The sequence below is a fragment of the Phacochoerus africanus genome, chromosome 1 (genome assembly GCF_016906955.1).
Source record: "Phacochoerus africanus isolate WHEZ1 chromosome 1, ROS_Pafr_v1, whole genome shotgun sequence".
Classification (NCBI taxonomy): Eukaryota; Metazoa; Chordata; class Mammalia; order Artiodactyla; family Suidae; genus Phacochoerus; species Phacochoerus africanus.
This window is the reverse complement of record NC_062544.1, coordinates 285,742,815-285,765,367: the sequence shown is the minus strand read 5'-3', so window position 1 is coordinate 285,765,367 and position 22,553 is coordinate 285,742,815. Positions and strand designations below refer to the sequence as shown.

General features: G+C 56.3%; 1 protein-coding gene across 9 annotated transcripts in view; it reads right to left on the bottom strand.

The window, feature by feature from the left end:
• Positions 1-2,847: 2,847 nt before the first annotated feature.
• UBASH3A (ubiquitin associated and SH3 domain containing A) overlaps positions 2,848-22,553 on the bottom strand; it is a 39,584-nt gene continuing 19,878 nt past the window's right edge. For 2 of the 9 annotated variants that reach the window (XM_047797192.1, XM_047797234.1), the window contains exons 7-14: positions 22,110-22,233; positions 17,688-17,787; positions 15,200-15,322; positions 13,008-13,100; positions 8,777-8,921; positions 7,987-8,093; positions 3,942-4,051; positions 2,848-3,440 (exon numbers count right to left, since the gene is read on the bottom strand). In XM_047797192.1, the coding sequence (XP_047653148.1) occupies positions 3,303-3,440; positions 3,942-4,051; positions 7,987-8,093; positions 8,777-8,921; positions 13,008-13,100; positions 15,200-15,322; positions 17,688-17,787; positions 22,110-22,233 (940 nt within the window). In that variant the 3' untranslated portion in view covers positions 2,848-3,302. Of the gene's footprint in view, positions 4,052-4,322; positions 4,454-7,986; positions 8,094-8,776; positions 8,922-12,061; positions 12,280-13,007; positions 13,101-15,199; positions 15,323-17,687; positions 17,788-22,109; positions 22,234-22,553 lie in introns of those variants that run through there. The other 7 variants (XR_007137176.1, XM_047797203.1, XM_047797222.1 and 4 more) reach the window with 7 other exon arrangements.

The window sequence follows — 22,553 nt, the reverse complement described above, 5'->3', positions numbered from 1 at the left end:
GGAGGGGGGCGCCTCTGTCCCCACCCCAACCTCCATGGCTCCTTGGACTGAGCCGGGGGCCTGACGGAGTCGGGGGAGCAGTTAGGGCTGTTTGTGGGCCTTTGTGAGCCCCCGAGACCAGGCGACAAAGCGCTTCAGGGCGGAGAAGACCCCCAGCCTGGCTCCATGTGAGGAGGTTGCAGGGGCACTGGCGCTGACCCTGGGCAGGTGCCTGGCCTTCCTCTGGACAGCAGGTTGGCAAAGCCACCAGATGCTCTCGGGCATAAGGGCTGGGGAGGGCTGTTGCCCACAGACCCCTTCCTGGGCCCTGTGCTCCCTGGGGGCTCTGGGGAACACCTGTGGTAGGAGCTCAGGGGTCAGCACAAGTGTCTCTGGGCCTCGATGGTGCCCACAGCCAGGGCAGCAGGAGGTTTGGGCAATCCCGGTTCTTGCCTTTACTCCTCGCAAAACCCGCCCTCAGGGAGTCAGATTTTTATGTTAAATGTTTGAAAGTAAATACAGAAAAAGTCAGGAGGGGTTGTGTATTCCCTGATTCCATCCCTGACTCAGGAACTTCCATATGCTGCAGGTGCAGTCATACAGAAGGAGAAGGAGGAGGAGGAGAAGAAGTGGTACTTGCACACAATGGAATATTACTCAGCCATAAAAAATGAAATGCCATTCATAGCAACATGGATGCAACTAGAGATTCTCATACTAAGTGAAGTAAGTCAGAAAGAGAAGGACAAAATATCATGATATCACTTATTGTGGAATCTCAACTATGGCACAAATGAACCATCTATAAAACAGAGACAGACTCACAGACATAGGAAACAGACTTGTGGTTGCCAAGGGGGATGGGGCCGGAGTGGGATGGACGGGGAGTTTGTCCAGTCTCTTGGGATAGACCGTGATGGAAACTAATACAAACAAAGGAATATGGATGTATGACTGGGTCGCTTTGCTGTTCAGCAGAAATTGGCACAACATTGTAAATCGACTCTACTCTAATGAAATTAAAAAAAAACCTACTTAGACGTAACAAGGGTGAAAAGAAACTACTTAAAAAAAAAAAGAACTAGAACTATAGAATATAAAGAAAATCGTGTTTATGGCCCACTTGACTTGAGATCTGAGATTCAAACCCACCTCATCGCCTGTGTAGACCTCCATCAGCCCCCCAGCAGGGAGGGGGTGCTGTCTGAGCCCGTGTTACCCTGGGCGTGAGACCAGAAACCTCACCCCAAGAGGGTGAATCCATACGTCTCGGGCCGCTCCAGAGAACAGACAACTATTTAAACCCTTGCTTGACCTGTGCCATTTTCAGCATCATCACGACTAGTAAGTCAGTGTGGTCCTAGGGGGTCCAGAGAGGGACCCAGGGCAGCCCCTCTGGCCGTGACAATCCCCTCGCTCTGAGCACTTGGAGGGTTTCTCTTTTTCTTCCCTGGGGATGGGATGAGAGCACAATGCTGGGGGACCCCCATGGATGGCCTGGAGCAGCGTCTTCCAAATGAGAGACCCCCAGATTCACACCTTTGCTGGAGATTTCACCGCACCTGGTGACATGGGCTTGTCACGGGCCCACTCGCTCCATTTGGAGAGGCCCCCACCCCATGGTTAAAAGGGAGACAAAGAGAAGCCAGATAAGACCAGAACCCAGGGAGCCCGTCTCAGATCCTTACACCTGGGCCCTGTCTAAGCAGCCTGATGTGCCTGGGGGAGCTGGGGGGATGTGCATGCTGGGCTGAAGAGTGGCCCCCAAAGCCAGGCACATCCTAGTCCCTGTGCCTGTGACTGAGTGACGTCACACGGCAAAGGGGGCTTTGTAGATGGGCTTACGTTCAGGGTTTTGAGACGGGGAGATGCTTCTGGATTATTGGGTGAGTTCAGTGTAATCTCAAGGGGAGTTACAACAGGGAGGCAGGAGGCTCAGAAGTGGAAGGCAAAGCAGCGGAATGGGGAGGTTTGGGGAGGGGCCATGCTGCCTTTGCAGGTGGGGGAGGGGCCAGAGCCGTGTTCTGTGATGAGACCATTTCTGCCATATTTTAGACACCACATAGTCCACGTAGAAGTGATGTCACATGGCATTTGTCTTTCTCTTCCTGACTTATTTCACTCAGTATGAGACTCTCTGGATGCACCCATGTTGCTGTGAATAGCGTTATTTCATTTTTTATGGCTGAGTAGTATTCCATTGTGCATACGTACCACATCTTTTTTTTTTTTTAATCTTTTTGTCTTTTAGGGCCGCACCTGTGGCATATGGAGGTTCCCAGACTAGGGGTCAAATCAGAGCTGTAGCCGTCGGCCTACACCACAGCCACAGCAACACCAGATCCAAGCTGCGTCTGTGACCCATACCATAGCTCAGGGAGATGCCAGATCCTTAACCCATTGATTGAGGCCAGGGATCGAAACTGTATCCTCATGGATCCTAGTTGGGTATATTTCCACTGGCCACAATGAGAAATCTTTTTTTTTAGGGCTGCACCCGCGGCACCTGGAGGTTTCCAGGTTAGCGGTCTAATCAGAGTTACAGCTGCCGGCCTTCGCCAGAGCCACAGCAATGCTAGATCCAAGCTGCATCTGAGAGCTACACCACAGCTCACGGCAACGCCAGATCCTTAACCCACTGAGCAAGGCCAAGGATTGAACCTTCAAGAAGAAGGGAAGTGGGGCTCTCCCCAGAACCCGCTGGCCCACCTCGGAACGTCTGACGGGGACTGTAGCAGAATAAACATGTGTGTGTTTAAAAGTTGTGTCTCTAATCACTGCCGCAGGGGAAACTCATCACAGCAGCATCAGGAAACTAACACTGGCTCTGTGGACACTGAGCTCGGTTCCCGGTTTTGATTCGGGAGGTGGTTTTCTTGTACCATTTTATTCGACAGCCTGCCTCTTTTGGCCCGTGCGGACATAGCCCAAGAGCAACTGCAAACGGAAAAAGGACGAAGGATGGGGAGCTTGACGAAGAGGAACGTGTAAAATGAAGGGGGGTTTTCCCCCGGGGTGTGTGTGTGTTGAGTCTTTAATTCCTGACACCAGAGTCCCAGCTCCTCGGTCCCCTCCAGGCTGATGATGCACATGGCGCACGGTGGTGTCCCCACGGCCGAGCTTGCAGGACGACGGGGCCGATGAGGGTGGGCCCTGGGGGAAAGCCCAGGGCAGACACTCTGGCGCCGCAAAGTGCATTTTGTGCTTCTACCAATCACACTGGGGGTGGGGGGCGAAGACCCCGTCCGCCTCATGGTGCCTCCCAGCCTCTGTGAAGGGTTCTGCCCCCTCACCGCCACCTTATGCCAACATCGAGGTGGCTCTTAGTTGTCCTGGACCCAGTGCCTCCAGTTAAAGGCGGGGTTTGAGCCATGAGTCAGCGTCTTCACGGGAGGGTTCACCAGCTCCCATTTCCCTTCCTCTTTGTTTTCTTCGCAGAAGCACATGCCCAGAAAGGGGATCTAGAACGGAATGAAATCCCTCATTACTCTGACGCCAAGCCCACCGAGTTTAGACTCACTCTGAAACCAGCTATGCCTTGGAGGCCAGTGTGACGTACCCAGGGGGGTCCTGCTGCCGTGAGCGCAGAACCAAGGTCCAGCGCGTCTGTCTGTCCTGGTGGGTGAGGGGCTCCCCCGCCCCTCCCACGGGCAACGAGAAATGTCTACAGACCTTACCGCTTGTCTCACCCAGGGGCGCTCTGGCGTCTAGAACAGGGGCCAGGGATGCTGCTCAACATCCCACGAGGCACACGACGGTCCCCGTGGTGTGCCACTGTCCTGCCCAAACGTCAGCGGTGCTGCAGCTGAGAACTCCGGTCAGGCGGGCACATTCTCAGGGGACAGCTGGGTCCCTGCGGCCCTGGGCTGCCAGGACACATCTCCATTCTGAGAGGGGACTGCAGTGACCCTGCATCCTCGGGCGGCCGACTCTCTGGCCCAAGGAGGAAAGAGGCCGCTTACCTTTCTCACCAGCTGGCCGAAGTCTGCACAGTCCCGGGGCGGCAGCCTGAGCAGCGGGCGGGTGCAGGAGTCCAGTGCCGAGCCGTGGCCCACGATCAGGGTGACACCCCCTGCGGGAGGAAGAACACCCCAAGGTCAGAGCGGGCACAGAGAACGCGGGGGTCCCCAGTGCTGTCGGCGGAACGACCTCGGGGTGCCCTGAGGCCTTGCGCCACCCGGCAGGGGGAAGGAGTGGTTGGTGACAGCTGACTAGTGTGGGCAGTCGGCCTATCGCCTGTGGGTAAGTTCTGAGCAGTCGCGGGGCTGGGTCGGCCGCACCTGCCTGCTCGCTTCGGGGACGGGAGGGTGTGTGACTGAGCCGGTTCGCTGGAGAACTGTCACCTGGTTGGTGTCCCCTGGTTGGTCACAATAAGCTGCGATGACTCTCACTCGGGAGACCGGGGCTGAGCGAGCCTCTGAAAGGTGACGGGTGTGGGAGCCGACGCCGGGACAGGCAAGGCTGGGAGCTGGACCTGCCAGGTGAGTCAGGAAGGCCGGACCCAGCTGGGAACGAGGTCAGAACACACGGCTCCCAGAAGGTCCGGTTCCCGTCGCCCCCGGCCTGAGCATCAGTGCTCTAGTGTGACATCCAGGCTGAAGCCCCTCCCTGCTTCTCCCGGGTCGCTTCCTCGTAACGGGACGCTCACTCCTCTGGCCTCCAAAGTCATGGTGCAGGGGAGTTCCCGTTGTGGCGCAGTGGTTAACGAACCCGACTAGGAACCTTGAGGTTGCGGGTTCAATCCCTGGCCTTGCTCAGTGGGTTAAGGATCCGGGTGGCCGTGAGCTGTGGTGTGGGTCGCAGACGTGGCTTGGATCCCGCGTTGCTGTGGCTCTGGCGTGGGCCATCAGCTACAGCTCCAATTCAACCCACAGCCTGGGAACCTCCATATGCCGTGGGAGCGGCTCAAGAAAAGGCAAAAAGACAACAAAACAAAACAAACAAAAAGCCCCCAAAGTCATGGTGCAGCTGCCAGGCAGCGCTTCTGGGAGCCGGACGTGCAGGTTTGAGCCCTGGCCTGTGCCCTCCAGCGGGTGACCTGGGCGCTGGCCCTCTCGTCCCTCTGAGCTTCAAGGTCACGTGGTGTATGTGGAGGTAACACTTCAGACCGTGTGAGCAGGTAGAGACCTGACAGGTGAGGTCTGTGCCGGGCGCCCCGTGCCGGGTGACTGGAGGTTGCACTCTTACCAACTCCAGCCCCCCTGGAGTTTGCGTTGCTCCGGAAGCTGATGTGCGCCCTGGCTTCCTGCCTTGCCCGTGCCCTCTGTCTCCTCCGGGGCCACCCTCTGTCTTCTGAACCTACTCATCCGACTGCTCAAGTGCTGCTTCCTGAGGGCGGGCGGGTCTGCGTTCCTGCAGCCGCAGCTCAGAGACGGGCTCCGTAGACCCAGAGGTGACACAGCGGATCTGCGTCCGCGTCCAGCAGCCCTCACGACCGTAGGAGGCTCTAGGCAGGGAGGGTGCCCCGGGGACACCGACGTCAGCCAGGGTGAGGCGGGCGGGGCGGGGCCCCCGGATGCGCAGAAGAGGCTCTCACTGCATTCTGCCCCCAGGGGGCCTGTGGCAATAACTGTGAATCACGTGAGTTTGATGGTTACTCAGATGCCACGAAGCTGTGGTTGCCCAAAGCACCTTCCCCGAGGTGCCCATCAGTCTAAATGGGCGACGCGGACCAGCCTCGTGCCAGCTGTGCCTGGGGTGCTGGACACCGCAAGCTTTGGGGTCTCAGAGGGTGTCCCCATGGTGTGCTGGGGGCTCTGGGGCGAGGCCGGGGGGCTCGGTCATCAGCGTCCTCGGTCCGCCGAGCTCCCTGGGACGTTGGGGGAAGAACGCAGGCGGGGCCAGCGGGCGAGGTGGCCTCTTATCAACACGTCTGAACTCGTCTTTGCGTTATTGAATGCTCTTAACCTTCCAAATGTTTGTGCCCCTCTCCCCCCAACAACACTCAAGCCCCTTGAGGGTGGAACGTGTGTCTTCTTTGCTTAATTTTCTTTCTTCCTTCTTTCCTCCCTTCTTTCCTTTCTTTCCTTCTTTCTGCGCAGCCACACCCGTGGCATATGGAAGTTCCTGGGCCAGGGATGGACTCTGAGCCCCCGCCCCGAGCTATGCCACAGCTTCAGCAACACCAGACTCTTAACCCACTGCACCACAGTGGGAACTCCTAGATTTTCTCATCATGTTTTCTTTGCTGCCTGATGCCTCCTGGTGGTCAGTGCTCACTTGCTAACTTCATTTTTTTTTTTTTTTTTTTTTTAGGGCCACACTCATGGCACATGGAGGTTTCCAGGCTAGGGGTTGAACAGGAGCTGCAGCTGCCAGCCTACACCACAGCCACAGCAACGCCAGATCCGAGCCACCTCCCCAACCCACACCAAAGCTCACGGCATTGCCGGATCCTTAACCAGCTGAGCAAGGCCAGGGATCGAACCCACATCCTCATGGATACTAGTCGGGTTCTTAACCCAGGAGTCACCACAGGAGCTCCGTAACTTAAATTTTTATAGAATGAGGTTTCCATGTTTTACTATGGATGTTTTCACGAATACCCCAAAGGAGGGTCTGAAGAATGCCAGGCACCTGTCACAGAGCACCAGCAGCTGATGGCGTTTTGTATCGTCTGTCTGTGAAGTGTTTTATTTTATTTAAAAAATTTTTACTGACGTATAGTTGGTGTACAGCATATGATTCACAATTTTTAAAGGTTATATCCCATTTATAGTTATTGTAAACTGGCAGCTTGATTCTCCACGGCGTACATATATCTGCATAGCTTATTTTATACCTAATAGTGTGTGCCTCTTAATTCTCAACCCTTGCAATGCCCTTTCCCCGTCCTCTCCCCACCGGTAACCACCGGTTTCTTCTCTGGATCCGTGAGTCTGCCTCTTTCTGTTGTTGTTGTTGTAATATTCAATGGTTTTGTAGTGTTTTTGAGATTCCACATATAAGTGATCACGCAGTATTCGTCTTTCTCTGTCTGACTTATTTCACGATGCGTGATACCCTGAGGGTTCCTGTTGTGGCTCAGCGGATTAAGAACTTGACATAATGTCCTTGAGGATGTGGGTTCGATCCTTGGCCTTGCTTGCTGGGTTAAGGATCTAGTGTTGCCTCAAGCTACAGTGTCAATCACAGACGTGATTTGGATCTGGCATTGTTGTGGCTGTGGTGTCGGCCGACAGCTGCAGCTCCGATTCCATCCCTAGCCTGGGAACTTCCATGTGCCACAGGTGTGGCCCTAAAAACACCCCCCAAAACCTCCAAATCCACCCATGGCAAAATTTCATTCTTTTTAATGGCTGAGTAGTATTCCATTGTATATGTGTGTGTGTGTGTGTGTGTGTGTGTGTGTGTATGTAGGTGTGTCCTATCTTCTTTATCCATCCATCCGTCGATGGACACTACGTGAAGGCTTTTAGAGCAATCCCAAAGTCCGACCATTTCACAGGAGGCCTCAGTCTGCATCTTCAAATGTGGGATTTTCACTCTTGCATAACCACCATGCTGTTATCGCAGCTAACAAAATTAACATTTCTTGAATACGTCCATATTCAGATTCCTAATTCCACATTCGAATTTCTCTAAGGGTCTCAACCACCAGCTTACCCGGATGTTTTGTTTGAATTGTCATTTAAACATGGTACAACGTTGGGATCTTTGGTTCTTAGTTTTTTTCCGTTTGCTATGAGGTGGCACAGGCGGTCTTGTTGCGCCTGCTGCCCTGAACCCCAGACTCTCGGCTCCAGAACTGGGGGGCCCCAGGGCCTGGCTGGTGGGGGAGTGTGTCTGTCTAGGGACAGTGATGTGACACTCTGGTGGCTGGGGAACGGCGTGGGGGAGTGACACTCTGGTGGCTGGGGAACGGCGTGGGGGGTGACACTCTGGTGGCTGGGGAACGGCGTGGGGGAGTTTGGGGCATTGCGAGCTTCAAAAACCAGCCACTTCCATTCCAGAGGTAAAAGCTGAGCCCTGGGGCCGCTCACACCCAAGGTTGGAGGGGACACTCACCATCCTGGGGGCACGTGCTGATGATCTGCTCCATGCTCACCGCACACCTGTGCACGTAATCGTTGTAGCTCTCGGCGGGCAGGAGGGAGGCCAGGGGGAAGGCGGGCCTGCAGGAGGGGAGGGGCTGCCAGCTGGGCCTGCTCTCGTGTGGTCGGCAGAAGGGCCAAGGTGGCTCTGCCTCCAGCAGCGCCCAGGGTCTGCAACGAGCCTCAGCTTTGTGCTCCAAACCAGCAAAGGGCCAGCCTGCATTCTTGCTGAGCACCAGACAGGCAGGCCTGTGACAGCTGCCAGCCACGGGCAGAGGGGGACATGGGTTCTCTGGCTGACAGACGCCAGCCGGGCTCCCTGAGGCTCTTCTCAACAGCCTGACCTGTGGGCCTCATGTCCAACCTTGTGGAATCCGTTTTAGGGAGAAGCCTGCTGACTCGGTTTAGCCAGAATTCCCCACGCCAGTACCCGATCACCCTGGGTATCTGTGCCAACTCTGCTTCCCCTCCATCCCCGGGGGTGCCTGACCCCTGGCTGGCTGCAGAAGGGTCCTCTTGGGTCAGTTTAGCAAGAATTAGCCTATTCTCCTAGGAGTGTCCCCCCTTCCACCTTGCTCCTGGGCTAAAATCCCCCACTTGGCCTTAGACTTGGCGCTGAATCTGACCTCCCCCCCTGTAAGCCCCCACCGTGGGGGACCCTCTTGAATAAAGCCACATCCTTGCCATCTGTAGCAAGCATCATGAGTGATTTTTCTCTAGCACAACGAGAAAAGCCCAGCAGCAGAGGACGAGAGCTGGCTTACCTGTAATCCATGCTGACGTTGAAATTGGCCTCTTTCAGCTCTTCCAGGGTCATGAGGGTTGGGGTGGTCTTGCCGGCCTCCCACTTGGTCCATTCAAAGATGCCAGGTTCCACTCTTATCTTAACTTTTTTCTCCAGTTTGAGCTCTGGATGCAAGAGAACACCAGGGTTTATGCTGTGCATGGTCCATTCTGGCTTGATGCAAAGAAGTCTCTTACTAATCTACAGCAAACCTTTGAAAACATTTGATTTTTTTTTTTTTTTGGCTTGGTGAATATTGTCCTGTGATTACGCACGGCCATGTAAATTCTCGGATGCGAGCCACTGGGCCATTGGCCATTGGAGGGTGTCAGATGAGGGGTGACCCTCTGTCCATCAGGAAGGGACAGAATCTCGCGGGATCTGAGAGGCACCACTGGCAGCCCCCCTCAACCCTGTGGGCATTCCGATCACCCAGGGCAGCCCAACAGCAGCTGACCCAGGCGCATCCTCAGGTCAAGAAGGGGAGGGCAACTATAAGGACTTGGCCAATCCAATGATGCGTTGAAAAGACGGGCCAGTCACGGAGCTTGTTAGTCACAGGGAAGGGCCATCCTGGTAAACACTCCAGACGGAGCCCGAGCGGAGGGTAGAAGGCAGTCATCTTCCAGAACATTCTAATTCTCCCCATGCTTTTCTGCCTTCACTAAGGGACCTAGGGACTAAGCTGTCTCTTTGAGTGGGAGAAAAAAGAGACCTATTTTTATTCGAAATGAGGAAAGGCTATGAAACAGGTTCTTTGGTCCAGCACATTGAGAAAAGAGAGCTAAGCCACGTGGAGGGGGGTCCTGGGCCCTCCTGTAGCCTGTGAGGGGCTGTGTCCCCGGGAAAGAGGTGACAGGAAGGAAGAGTCTGGACGGTGTCCCGAATGGCACTGGCCCCTCTTCCTGTTCCATGGGTCACTCTTGGGGAAACTGTCGGTCTGGACATGCCCTGAGCGGTGTTGAGATAAGGTTGAGCATCCTGGAAAACAGGATGGCTGTGTCTGAGGAGGTGGGAGGAGGCCAGGGGTCCTGCTTTTCTGGATTAACACAAGATTTACAAATTCATAGCTCCTTAAAGTGACTTCTCTGCATACAGAGCAAACGTCCGTGAGAAATCATGTTGAAGGCATTGGCAGGATCATGGGCAGAAAACTCTGGGGAGAGCTTGCAATTTTATACGTAAGAGACCCAAATAATAGAAGTCAGAGAAGGAGTTCCCGCTGTGGCCCAGTGGGTTAAGAATCCAACTGCAGCATCTCAGGTTGCTGCAGAGGCATGGGTTCTGTTCCTGGCTCGGGGCAGTGGGTTAAAGGATCCAGTGTGGCTGCAGCTCTGGCTCGGATTCAGTCCCTGGCCTGGGACCTTCCATATGCTGCAGGGGCAGCCGTTAAAAACAAACAAACAAACAAAAAGAAGTCAGAGAAATTGGAGCACCTGCTCCCAGCCAGAGATGAAAATTAAAGTGGCTGCTTAGGTTCATGGAAACGTAGCAGCCTCCTGGGTGGGTTAGAACAAAATAAGCTCATCACACGGCAGGTATGAAGGTGGGCGGGGCCTGGGACATTCAGGACCCGGGCACCTGTTACCTTTCATCCTGGATTTGTGTGTGTTTCTCGCTTCCTTCCCATCGGATTTCTCTGATTGTGGAATTCACACAAACACTTTGATCCTAAGCTGTGCAGCGATGAAACGACGTCATAGCTATTTTGCTTGCTAACATCATATTTATTGGGTTATCAGACGGAAACACCGAGAGCAAACACTGCCTAGAGGACTTGCCCAGCTACTGGGAAACGCTGAGCCTTCATGTGGCCACTTCTGCTCCCGCCACCTCCTGCCCCCCTCTGGCAAGAGGCAGGGCTGGAGGGAACACACCCCAGGTCTTCCTGATGGAGAAAGGGAATCTGACCCCACAGGACCATGTTTGCTGGGTGGGGGCTGGGGTGGGGGTGCCATCACGTCTCTGAAAAAGCACTGGGGCTACAGCATCCTTCCAGTCCCTTCCCCCAACACTAGAGTCTATGACCCTGCAGTTGAATGAAGCCCCGAGGCGAGTGTGTGTGTGTGTGTGTGTGTGTGTGTGTGTGTGTGTGTGTGTGTTGGGGGGGGCGGGTGTGGTTGTGACCTCCTGCCCCATTTTAGCCCTAGAGCCGGGCCCCATCTCCCAGGCCACACTGAAGCCACATGCTGGGCGTCCTGGGTCCCTCCCCGGGTTTAGCATCGGACGTTGTGCGTCAGGCCAGAGCCCAGAGCTGCAGGGAAGCAGAGCAATGACCACGAGAACACGAGCACCGGTGAACCATGGTTGTTTCACGGTCTCAGGGACCCGAGGCACCATGCAGGGGCGTCGGAGGTCCCTGTCATGCTCCGGGGAGACATGACAAATGTAGGGTGGCTGCAAGGCCGATGACACACCGACACGGCCCTTGAGGTTTAAGTGAGTGGAAGGCGGACTGTGAGGAAATGGATTTCTACCCCCCACAGTCACTGCATGGATTACGAAGCAGCACGTCCAGGAGAAGGTAGGAAAGGAGAGGGGACTGGCCTTGAGCCCAGGCGGGTCCAGAGTGTGGGTCAGGTCCGTCCTGGGGGTGGGATTCCCAGCCGCATGTCGACTGGGGGGCGTTGGTCAGAGCGGCTCTGATGTGCGGGTAGGAGGTACGGGGTGGGGCTCGGGCTGGCAGATCCAGCATCAGCTGGACAGCCCCTGTGGGGAAGGTTTCAACCCTGGTCCCTGCCCGCTCTCGGACACCTGCCGCTATGCCAGTATGTGCAAGTCAGCTGGTCCAGCAGGAGCCTCTTTGCTCCCTGTCCCCCTCCTTCAATGACACCCTTCCTCCCCAACCTTGATCTTGTGCTTCCAGCCGCTGCATCCTCCCCAAGCTCAGGGCCAACCTCTCTGTCTCCACCCAGCAGCCCCTTCCTGCAGCCTCCTCCCTCTCGTCCTCCCAGGCTCCACCCCACGGAGCTCACTCTTTTCCTGGCATCGTTCACCCCCCACGGCCTCTAACTCCCACTTGAAGCAGCTTCAAGTCGCCAGTAACCGTGGCCCCCCGTGTACACCCTCTCTGGCTTCGTCATACTCAGAGGTAGCGCCAGCTCCTCCTGCCCCTCCCTGGCCATGCCTGGGGGCCCGCCCAGGCCAGCCCAAGGGTCTCCGTGTGAAGCCCCGCCCACGGACCTCAAGCGGCTTCGTGCTGCCTGACGGCGTTTTGGACTTAAACCACCCCATCCCGGCCCCCTCCCTGAGAAGCATGTCTCACCTTATTGCGCCCCCTGCTCAGCTGGTACCCTGACGTCCCGGGCGTCTGAGAGAGCAGAGGCAAGCCCCCTCCTCCAGGTGCGCCCACCTGCTGCACCTGTCCTGCGCTCCGCCTTTGGTTCGCTCCCGGTGGAGGGGCCCCTTCCTCACGCTGGGAGTGCAGGACCAAGGCCGCCCCGGCAGGCAGGTTGCCCTTTCCTGGCAGCAACTTGCTTCTTCCTGCGGTTGGAAGCTCAGAAGGGTCTGCCGCTGGCTTCCCAGCACGTAGCAGCCTTTAGGGCGCTGGGTGGCTCCCATGAGCCGATTCCCTTATTGGGGCAGTCCTGAATTTTTTTTTTTTGGTCTTTTTGCCTTTTCCTAGGGCTGCTTCTGCGGCATGTGGAGGTTCCCAGGCTAGGAGTCTAATCGGAACTGTAGCTGCCAGCCTACACCACAGCCATAGCAACTGGGGATCCGAGCCGCTTCTGCGACCTGCACCACAGCTCACGGCAACGCCGGATCCTTAACTCACTGAGCAAGGCCAGGGATCGAACCTGCAACCTCATGGTTCCTAGTCGGATTCGTTGACCATTGAGCCACAACGGGAGCTCCAGTCCTGCATTTTGGACTTAAGAAGGGACCACAGCAGGATGCAGCTCTCTGGGAATACTCACACCCTCAAATTAAAAAAATCCTCCAAACAAAACCCAAAAACCACAGGGCAGAAGCAGACCAAAGGCCAAGGGCGGTGGCAGCCCCCTGGCACACGATGACGACCTGACGTTCCAGAAATGCCAACGGGAGGGGTGCCTGCTCACAGCTCTCAGGGGCTGGTTCACAACGGTCTGATGACTTCAGGTGGCTGCTCATGGCCACCCACCCAATTCTCCCTCTGCCCTTCCCTCTCCCCCTGCAGGAGAAGCATGAGGTCAAGGCAACACGAGAAGCCCGCTGCGGCCCCCACTGACCTTCCAGGATGTGCTTGGCCGTCTGCACGCAGCGGAGGGCTGGGGAGGTGAACACGGAGGTGATGCTGGTACCACTCTCCAGCAGCGCTTCCCCTGGAAAACAGTGGGTGGAAGAGTGCCGTCTCCATAACTGCAGCCCCCTGGCAGCCACTCCAACAGGTGGCTTACTCCCCACGTGGGTGGGGCCTGGAGTCGCCCCAAGAATCCCCCCATCCCACGGACAAGCCCTCCCCTTGAGCACGAGTGGAAGCTGTGCATGTGGTGAGCTGACCCCTCTGTGACAGCTATGTTGGATGGCCGAAGGGGATGAGTGTGTCAGCTGAGCCCATTAAGAGCAGAGTGTCCTCCAGCGGGTCCCAGAGGTCAGCCACTCAAAGCTGGAGGGGTTCGACACGCAAGCAACTCCCTAGAGATGGCGGCAGCCATGTGGCAGGGAACGTGCATGGGCTCCTGGAACCATGAGTGGCCCTGTGCCGATGCCTGGCAAGGGAGCAAGGACTTCAGTCCTACAGCCACAAGGAACCGAATTCTCCCAGCAGCCTGAGGAGTTTGGAGCTACTTCTGGGAGGCTCCAGCTGGCCCCTTGATTTCAGGGTGGAGACCCCGGGCAGGGAACCCAGCCAGGTTGCTGTGTTTGCATATCTGACCCACAGAACCGTGAGCCATCCAGTGGGGGCTGTTTCAAGTTCACCACCATCAACTCTGCAGTGATGGAAACTCCAGGACCCCGCGGCTCATGGAAAGACAAGCCTGTAAACCCCATTCCCTCTTGCCAAATCAGAGGACCTGATCTTTGGGAAAGAAGGGGATTCTTCAGCCCCAAATCCACACGGTACCGGCACCCGTGAAGTGTCGGCAGATGCTGTGAGGGGCTGATGTGTGTCCCTTAATTCATATGCTGGGGTTCTAACCCCCAGTGTCTCCTTGTGACCTTTAGACAATCACCTTTACAGAGGTGATCAAGTGAAGGTGACATCATTAGGCGGCTCTAACCCAGTCTGACGGGCGTCCTTATGAATAGGGGAAATCTGGACACAGAGGGTGACATGCGGACAACCAAGGGAGCAGATGTCACCTGTGAGCCCAGGAAAGAGGCCTAGAAAGAGCCTGTCCCTCCCCACCCCACCCCCACCAGCCTCAGGAGGACCAGCCCTGCTGACACCTTGACCTCAGCCTTCCACCCTCCAGAATTGTGAGACCACACACTTCTGGGACCTGAGCCCTTGCACCCGGGGGGCCTTGTTAAGGCAGCAGCCACAGGAAATGAACACAGGGGCTGCCAGTTGCCCACACGCACACCCGTTCACATGTCCTCCCACGGGGATTAGGCAGCCCTCTGGGCGAGGATCTGGGCGTGAAACAGAGCCTCGGAGGTACGTTACGGAAGGGGCTTTCGCACAAGCCCGTGTGCACACATACACATACGCACGCACACACATGCACGCACACATACACAGGTGCACGTGTGCACCCCCCCCCTCCCACCGGAGCCCCTGCTGTGTCATCTCTCCCAACTTGAGCTCAGGGACCAAACATCTGTACCCTGAAGCCACAGCCGTGGTGCGGGCTCAGCATTTCCACCATGGATGCCAGCAAATGCTGCAGCCCAGGCCTGCCCACCCGGCCCGGGAGCTGCTGACCGGACACTGACCGCCCAGCTCGGGGCGGGGAGCTCTGGCACGTCCCTCCAGTTAACAAGCATGTGCCCTGGCAGGCCCGGGAGCCCTCCCGAGTCTAGCTTTGAGTTTCTTAACTCATAAAATGAAGACAAGCTAGCTCAGTGGCCTCTTCTCCAAAAGATTGATCACATGGCACCAGAACCCCACAAAACCAAAGCCCAAGGTGACAGATTTTGAAATAAACTCAAAGAGAGGCTGTGTGTTTTAATTTTTCAGTGACATCCTTAATGCACACAGCGGTCACTGATTTTTTTTTTTTCCCCTTTCCTCTCTTTTCTTTTCCTTCCTTTCGTCCCGCCTGCCTTCGCCAACCATGCATTCCCAGGCCAAATCTCTGAGCTCTTTCAGCTACTGGCTGTGTGACCTTGGACAACATACTTCACCTCTCTGTGCCCCAGCTTCCTCAGCAGAGTGAGGATAATGCTATTACTGATGCCGTGTGTAGCAAGGGTGAGGGGTGACGATGGCTACGAGTATTGTTACGACTCCTAGCAGAAGGGGCCTCCAACACACCTGCCATTCTGGACTGGAAAATTCCACAAGATGATAGCGGTGGGTCGCTCTCGAAGTCTTTGATTCCGTTGCTCCGTCTGGGCAGACCGCGAGGGAAGTTCAGGTCTGGCCGGTAGTATTTCCCTAAAGCATAAATAAGCACCAGAGGTTTAGTTTGTCAAGTTCGTGCAGATGGGTCCCACAGAACTCTCAAGGTCAAGACCCACGTTTAAAAATAAAAATCATTATTAAAAAAAAAAAAGACCCGCGTTTGAAGCTTGGCAGTTATTTCAATTGTTGTCAACTGTGTTTTTGCCTTTTTGTTCTTTTTCTTTTTTTTTTTCTGGATGTGTTTGTGGGAGAAGGTGGTGCCACGTCTTCCTCCTCTGCCGTCTTGATCTTCCTGTCTTTTTTTTTTTTTTCCTTTGGCTGCACCAACGGCAGGTGGAAATTCCAGGCCAGCGATTGAACCCTCACCACAGCGACAGCCTGAGCCTCACGGTGATGGCTTCCCCGGCTGAGCTGCCAGGGGTGCCCTGCGTGTTTTTTCTCGAACGCGCCCTGTGACGTGGGTTCGGTTCCGGGAGAAAGTTCTGCTCTACTGAGCATGTGTGTTTCCTCAGACACCGAAACTTATGTTTTGATGCAGGAACCGCAAGACCCTCTCTTTGCCCTCTCACAGCCGACAGATTCGCTCATGCAATTTCCCGACTGAGAACTCGCGTCCTCCCCGCGTCACCTGGCTGGCCTGTCACCTGCGCCTGAGTGCGCACCCAGCCCTCCGTCACAATCAGCGGGAGGCAGCCGCTATTTTGTGTGCCTTGTTGTCCGGGTTCCAGGACAGATTTTTCTGGAAGCCGCCTCCCTGGAACGTCCTTCAGCAGAGACTTAGTTGGAGCTCTAAGCTCCGAAGGCTTTTATTAAACTCCAGGGTTAGCTGTGTCCGGGGAAAGGTGTTATCTGTTGTTCATTCCAAGAGACGCTCCTACACTTGAATCCTGTTCTCAAGGGCGTCTGGGGTCCCCTGCTCCGTCTAGGTCTTCTGCCCACATTGGCGCTTTATCTGTGGGCACTGCGCGAGGCTGAGGGCAGAGGAAGCCGAGGACCGGGGCAAGGTTAGGCTCTGGTGGGCATAGAGTCTGAGCGAATGGGGGGCCCTGGGGAGTGAGGGGCTGTGGGAGGGGGTGGGTTCCTGGGCCAGAAGTGAGGATGGACCCCAGACTGTGAAGAGGGGCTGGCGGGGCCCCCAAATACCCCATCGTAATTGCTCAGACAATGCAGCTCGCCCAAGTCAAGGTCGGCCACCGGAATTCACTTGAGCAGGGCTTCCTTACCTTGTAAAAAGATCCACCAGCAGTTTCCTTTAAGCTGGGACCTTCCAGTGGCTTTAAACTATTTTTCCCTCATAGGAGGCTTGACCTTTTGTGGGTGTGACCGAGCTCTTCCCTCGTTTTACGAAGTCCTGGCACTGGTTTTGAGGCTGGCTGTCTGGTCTGGTTCTCGCACCACCACCACAGACACACTGACAGGTGGCCCTTTTCCGTGTGTCGTTTCAGTCATTGTTTTACTGCAAGAAAGTGTCCTGTAATTCTTTGTTTGCATGTCAGTGCATCCGCAGACACACCTGTTTCTTCCTTGAGCCTTTGTGTCTCTGGTCTTGGTTTGTGGAGACAAGCTCGGCCTTGGGTCCGTGGGTTCCAGGAGATGGGCGTGGTGCGTTTTCCCGTGTGCTGGTCATCTGCCAACGCTTTCCTCTCTTCACGCCCCCCTTTCCTGGCCGGCTGGGCTCCTGTGGGGGGCGGGGATCCCCAGAGGGCTGATCCCCTACGTTCCCCAGCTGCTGCACGTGGATTCAATCCCTACGTTCATTCGGTGCTTTGACGTACGCAGTTAGCCAAGGGTTTGAAGTTGTGCTTCTGGGCCTTCCGGGGGGAGGGCTGTTGACACAGTCGTGGGTCAGTACAGAGACGGCCTGCGGGCTTCTGTATATGGACAAGCCCTGTTCTTAGTTCTTGGCCTCTGGAGGGGTGAGGCTGGGGTAAGCCCCGCCGTGTTAGAAACGCATGCCCTTCGGGTTAGGGTAGGCCGGGGGCCACCGCAGAGAAGATGAGCTCAAAGAGGTGCAGTGATGAGATGGCAAGACGGGGACCTGCCAGCAGCTGAGGGTTGGAGCCTGCCAGTCAGAGTGACCTGCCCTGGGGTCAATGCCCCACCCATTAACCATAAGCCCTGTGTGCGCGGCCAGGACCCCCGGGCTGTCCATGTGTCCCCCCAGCGGACGTGCTCACCACTGAAAGCCAGCCCTCATCGTCCCCAAAGTGTTTGACGTAAGATCCTAACAGGTGCAACCCCCTCTGAAGCACACGGGTAGCTGCGGGGAGGGGAGAGAGGGAGTGTGTGTCCCCCGCCCCCAGGCTCTGCGTGCTCAGTGACGCCGCCTGGGGCCCCGGGGACTTAGGCTGGAGAAGGCCCGAGTCCCGCGTCTGGCCTCTGCCCGGGCTGCACCTACCGTCCGGGGTGGAGCACTGCTGCAGCCACGACTTCCCGAAGACTTGATCCACTCTCTCCCCGTGGCGCACCACCAACACGCCTCTCCTCAGGATCGAGGCCTGGGGGCGGGGGGAGAAGGGCACAGGACATGTGACACCCCCAACGGGACTTGTTTCAACAGCGTCTCCCCTCACCCGGCGGCGGCCCAGACCCCGCGTCCTGCGCGTCCTTGTTCAGCAGCGGCCACCCGCTTTGCCGGAGCTGTCCCCGGGCGAGGGGACTCGGACTTGCAGCTCTTCGATGTCTGGCAGGTTTTAGTGTTCTGGGCGTTATCACGCGCACAGGAGATGAAAACAAAGTGGGGTGAACGCGCCACCTGGCGGCACGTCAACGGTCTGCGTTCTGTGCCCCCCGCAGGCCGGGCCCCTGCTCTTGGTCCCTTCAGGCTGTTGTAACACAATACCCTGGGGGCCTGGGAACTACACAGAGACGTGCCTCACCGTCTGGGGGCGGTGAGTCTCAGGTGCCAGCCAGCAGGTGCCCGCAGGTACCAGCAGGGGGTGCAGGCCCACCTCCAAGCCAGCTTCTCCCTGTGTCCACACGTCATGGAGGACGAGTGAGCATCTGGGGACTTTCTCTAAAGGCCACTAATCCCAGTCGTGGAGACTCCACCCCCGTGACCTAAGCACCTTCCAAAAGCCCTGTCCCCAAACACCGTCACATGCATCATCGAGATTTCAGCCCAGGAATTTGGGAGACACACAAACATTCATCCCCCTGTAGCGACGTCGCAGAACGTTATCTGTATCCCTCTTAATACGATAATGGGGAGTTCCCGTCGTGGCGCAGGGGTTAACGAATCCGACTAGGAACCATGAGGTGGCAAGTTCAATCCCCGGCCTTGCTCAGTGGGTTAAGGATCCGGCGTTGCCGTGAGCTGTGGTGTAGGTTGCAGACACGGCTCGGATCCCGCGTTGCTGTGGCTCTGGCGTAGGCCAGTGGCTACAGCTCCGATTCGACCCCTAGCCTGGGAACCTCCGTGCTGTGGGTGTGGCCCTAGAAAAGGCAAAAAGACAAAAAAATAAATAAATAAATGAAATAAATACAATAATATATACATTTATACTATGTGTGATACGTAATTATAATCTATTATGATATATATCATATTGCATATGGTATATATAATATGATATATTATATGACATATAATCTATTATTAGAGTATATAATTATATATTATAAAATTATAATAACATTATGATAAGGTATAATATAATTAAAATTATAATAAAGTATATTATAATTATAAAATTATAATGAAAACATAATATTCTTATCATATAATTATAATAAAATATAATTATAGTGATATAAAAGGATAAAATTGTCTTAGTATTACAGATTATATGTTGTAATTATGTGCAATATATATAATATATAATGGAGGTATGTGTATAATACATAGATGTATATAGATCTTTCTCCGCTTATGGCGAAATTACATCCCAACAATCTCATTGTAAGTTGAAAATCTTAAGTCAGAAATGCCTCTAACACACCTAAGGCGCTGAGTCGTAGCTGAGCCCGGCCACCCCAACCGTTCTCACAACACATACGCCTACCGTGGGGCAAAATCGTCCACCACAAAGCCTGTTTTAGAATAAAACGTTGACTCTCTCCTGTCATTTCCTGAATCCTGTACTGAAGGTGAGAAACAGGACGGCCATGTGGGTCCAGAATGGTGAGTGTATCGGCCACGGTCCCTCGTGAGTGTGGGGCCGCCTATGCCCAACTCAGAGAGGAGGGGGCTGCCCAGGAAAAAATCAAAACTCAAGGATTCAGAGTTCCCGTGTGGCTCAGTAGAAACAAACCTGACTCGTATCCATGAGGATGCAGGTTCCATCCCCCGCCCCTCTCAGGGGGTTAAGGTCACTGACACGGCTTGGGTCTAGTGTGGCTGTGGCTGTGGCTGTGGCGTAGGCCGGCAGCTGTAGCTCCAATTCAACCCTCAGCCTGGGAACTTCCATACGCTACAGGTGCAGCCCTGCGGCCCCCTGAAACCTCCAGTATTCAACATTCTACTGAATGCAAATTGCTTTGGCACCATTGTAGAGTCTTGTAGGTTGAATATGTTGAATACCTTTCCTCTCTCAGCCATCCACCCATCCATCCATCCATACTGATCTCCGTGCCTGACATGCCTGTCTTTTCACAGAAAATGTGCTCAGGCTTCCCCTCAAGGTCAACAGGAGGAGAAGGGCCAGCCCCTGCCCCCCTGAGGACCGGCCCCACCCCACCCCACACGGAGGAGCCCCTCCCCAAGGACACCCCACATCCCGGCCTGGAATGTGGCCCTTGGGGTCATTTGCCAGCGCACTGGCCTCCCCCAGAGCAGAAGTGGACGTGCGCCCGGCACCTGTGAAGCTCCGAGGCCACCTGAGCCCCTGGCCAAAGCCAGAGGGGGGCGCTCCAGAGACCTCTGCTGTTCCACAGCTGGATGCTGCCAACCTCCTGTCGATGCCTTTCTCCGGCCAAAAAGAAATCAACAAGGGAAAATAAAACACTCTTCTCCCCCGGCACTCGGCCCAACAGAAACGGCCGGTTCTGAGAAAGGATGGCCAGCAAAGAGGGGAGGAAGGAGGGACGCGTGCCGGCTTCTCCCCTCGTGCTCAGAACTGACACAGGAGTGTCAGGAACATGCCCTCCCGGTCCCTGGGGGCCCACCCCCACCTCGGGGAGCAGACTCTCCAGCTGCCTGATGCTTGGGACCGACTCCGTTCTGATGGACACGGGGCGTGTGGTGTCTGGGAGCCTGAGGCGGGGGTCGAGGTCTCCCTTGGGAGTTTCCCAGGCCCTGGGGCCGGGGCTTCAAATCGGGCCCACGGTCAAGACAAGGTGAGCCCCGGGATTGCTTGTAATGGGGGCGCAGGTGCTTGGTTCTGGATGCAGCTCCGAGGGCACGGCCGTCTTTCCGTCTGCACACTGAAGTGTGGCTGTGCAGAACCGCCTGCACCAACACCAGCCGCCTTTCCCACCCCTGCCCCTGCCACGGGCTGCTCCCTCAGCCCTGGGCAAAGTACCGCCACGGCCTTGGGGTGAGGTTCTGGATTTTGCCGAGGGGCTAGGGGATGGAGGGCATTTTCTTCCCTGGAAGAGCCCAGAGCATTGAACTCTGAAGCGCAGAGTTTGCAGCAGGAGTGTTATGTAAAGTGAAAGGTCCGGGGGGATGGAACGGACGGACCCCTGGGTCCCCAGAGCTTTGGGGCTGCACTGAATCTTTCCACGTAAGGTGTGGGATGCCTTTCCTGGGACAAAGGCACCACCAGCGGGGGTGGAAAACAAAAGAAATCTATTCTCTTCCACTTCTGAAGGCTGGACATCCAAAAGCAAGGTGTCACAGGCCCAGGCCCCTCTGAGGCTTGCGGGGGGGGCAGGTGTGTGGTCTTGCTCACCCCTGCCAGCTCCTTGGTGTGTGGCCATGTGGCTCCAGCCTCTGCCCCACCCACGGTCACACGCTCCTGCCCTCGTGCCTGGGCCTCCCCATCTCTGGGCATCACGTCATGAGGACGGATGTGCTTCAGGGCCCGCAGGTCAATCCAGGACAATCCCCGCCCAGACCTTTGCCTCAGTCCCGGCTGCAAAGACCCCTTCCCTGGAATGTTTTCCAGGGGCACGAGCTAAGCTCACTTGGCCATCTTTTTATTACATCTGTGGCCACCGCTGTCCTTTCCCACGACCTGGAGGGAGCGACCTCAGACCGGGATGGGTTTTATTCACGGGACGGAATCAGGTTCACATCCACTTAAAGCACCAGCGTATTCGGAGGGAGGCTGAGCTTGGGGCTGAGCCTTTGGATCCAGCCCCTCCCTTGCTCAATTGGGAGTGCCGGGCGCAGCCTCGGGGAGCCCCAGCCCCAGGCCATGCCCCAGGCCGGCGCGCCTCCTCCCCTGCGTCTGCCTCTGGCTCCCAGTCGAGGGCTCCTCTGCCCGAGTCGCTCTCTCCCACTGAGGACCTGGCTGAAGGGGTCACCCCAATGCCCACCCCGTGTCCCAGGGTCCTCAGCCTTGTGCTCAGCTCTTGTGTGACCTGGAGGCGGCCCTGGGGGGCTGGTGGGTTCCTGAGAAAGGAGCCAGCTGGCTGATGGCAGAATGAGGGTGAGGGCGTGGCATCCTGGGAGGACCATGCCCTGCCCCTCCCCTGTCCCGGGTCCTGGGTCCATGCCTGGCAGAGCTGCGGACACAGCTGTATGTGCATGTGTGTGTGTGCTGGGGGAGGGGTCACCCTCTGCCCTGGTGCATGGAGCAGGGCGACCCAGTAGCAGAGGGACGGGCCCCTTGCTGGCCACCTGGGTCTGGGCTCAGGGCAGCTGGGTCTCCACCCGGAGTTCACACAGAGCGCGGTCTCACTCGGCTCACTTTGACCTCAAGGGGTGCGTCACCTGGAGGGACTGCAGGCTGCTGGCGCTCCGGGACGTGTGTGGCGCGTGGGGCTCCCCGTTGCGTCTGCTGCTGGCCTCGTCCTTCCTGGAGCCTGGGTCCAAGGCACGACTGAAGGTGTACGTCCTACGGGAGAAGAAAGACACCTGGAGTCAGGAAGGCGCTGGGGATCACCTGTTGTCACGCGCTCGAGAATGTAGGTGACATGATGGGCTGCTGGGGTCCCCGCGAGGATGAAAGGAAACGGTGGCTCCAGAGGACACGGCGCCCAGCACGTCGCGCTCCCGAGCCAATGGCGGTTTAGCGTCTCCATCACCGTCTGTGCGGGACGAACCTGGGATGTATAGTCCTGGCCCCCAGGACCTCCGGATGGGCCTGATGTGGAGGCAGGGCCTTTAAAGAGCTGCAGAAAAATGAGGCCACCAGAGGGGTACTGACTCAGTCTG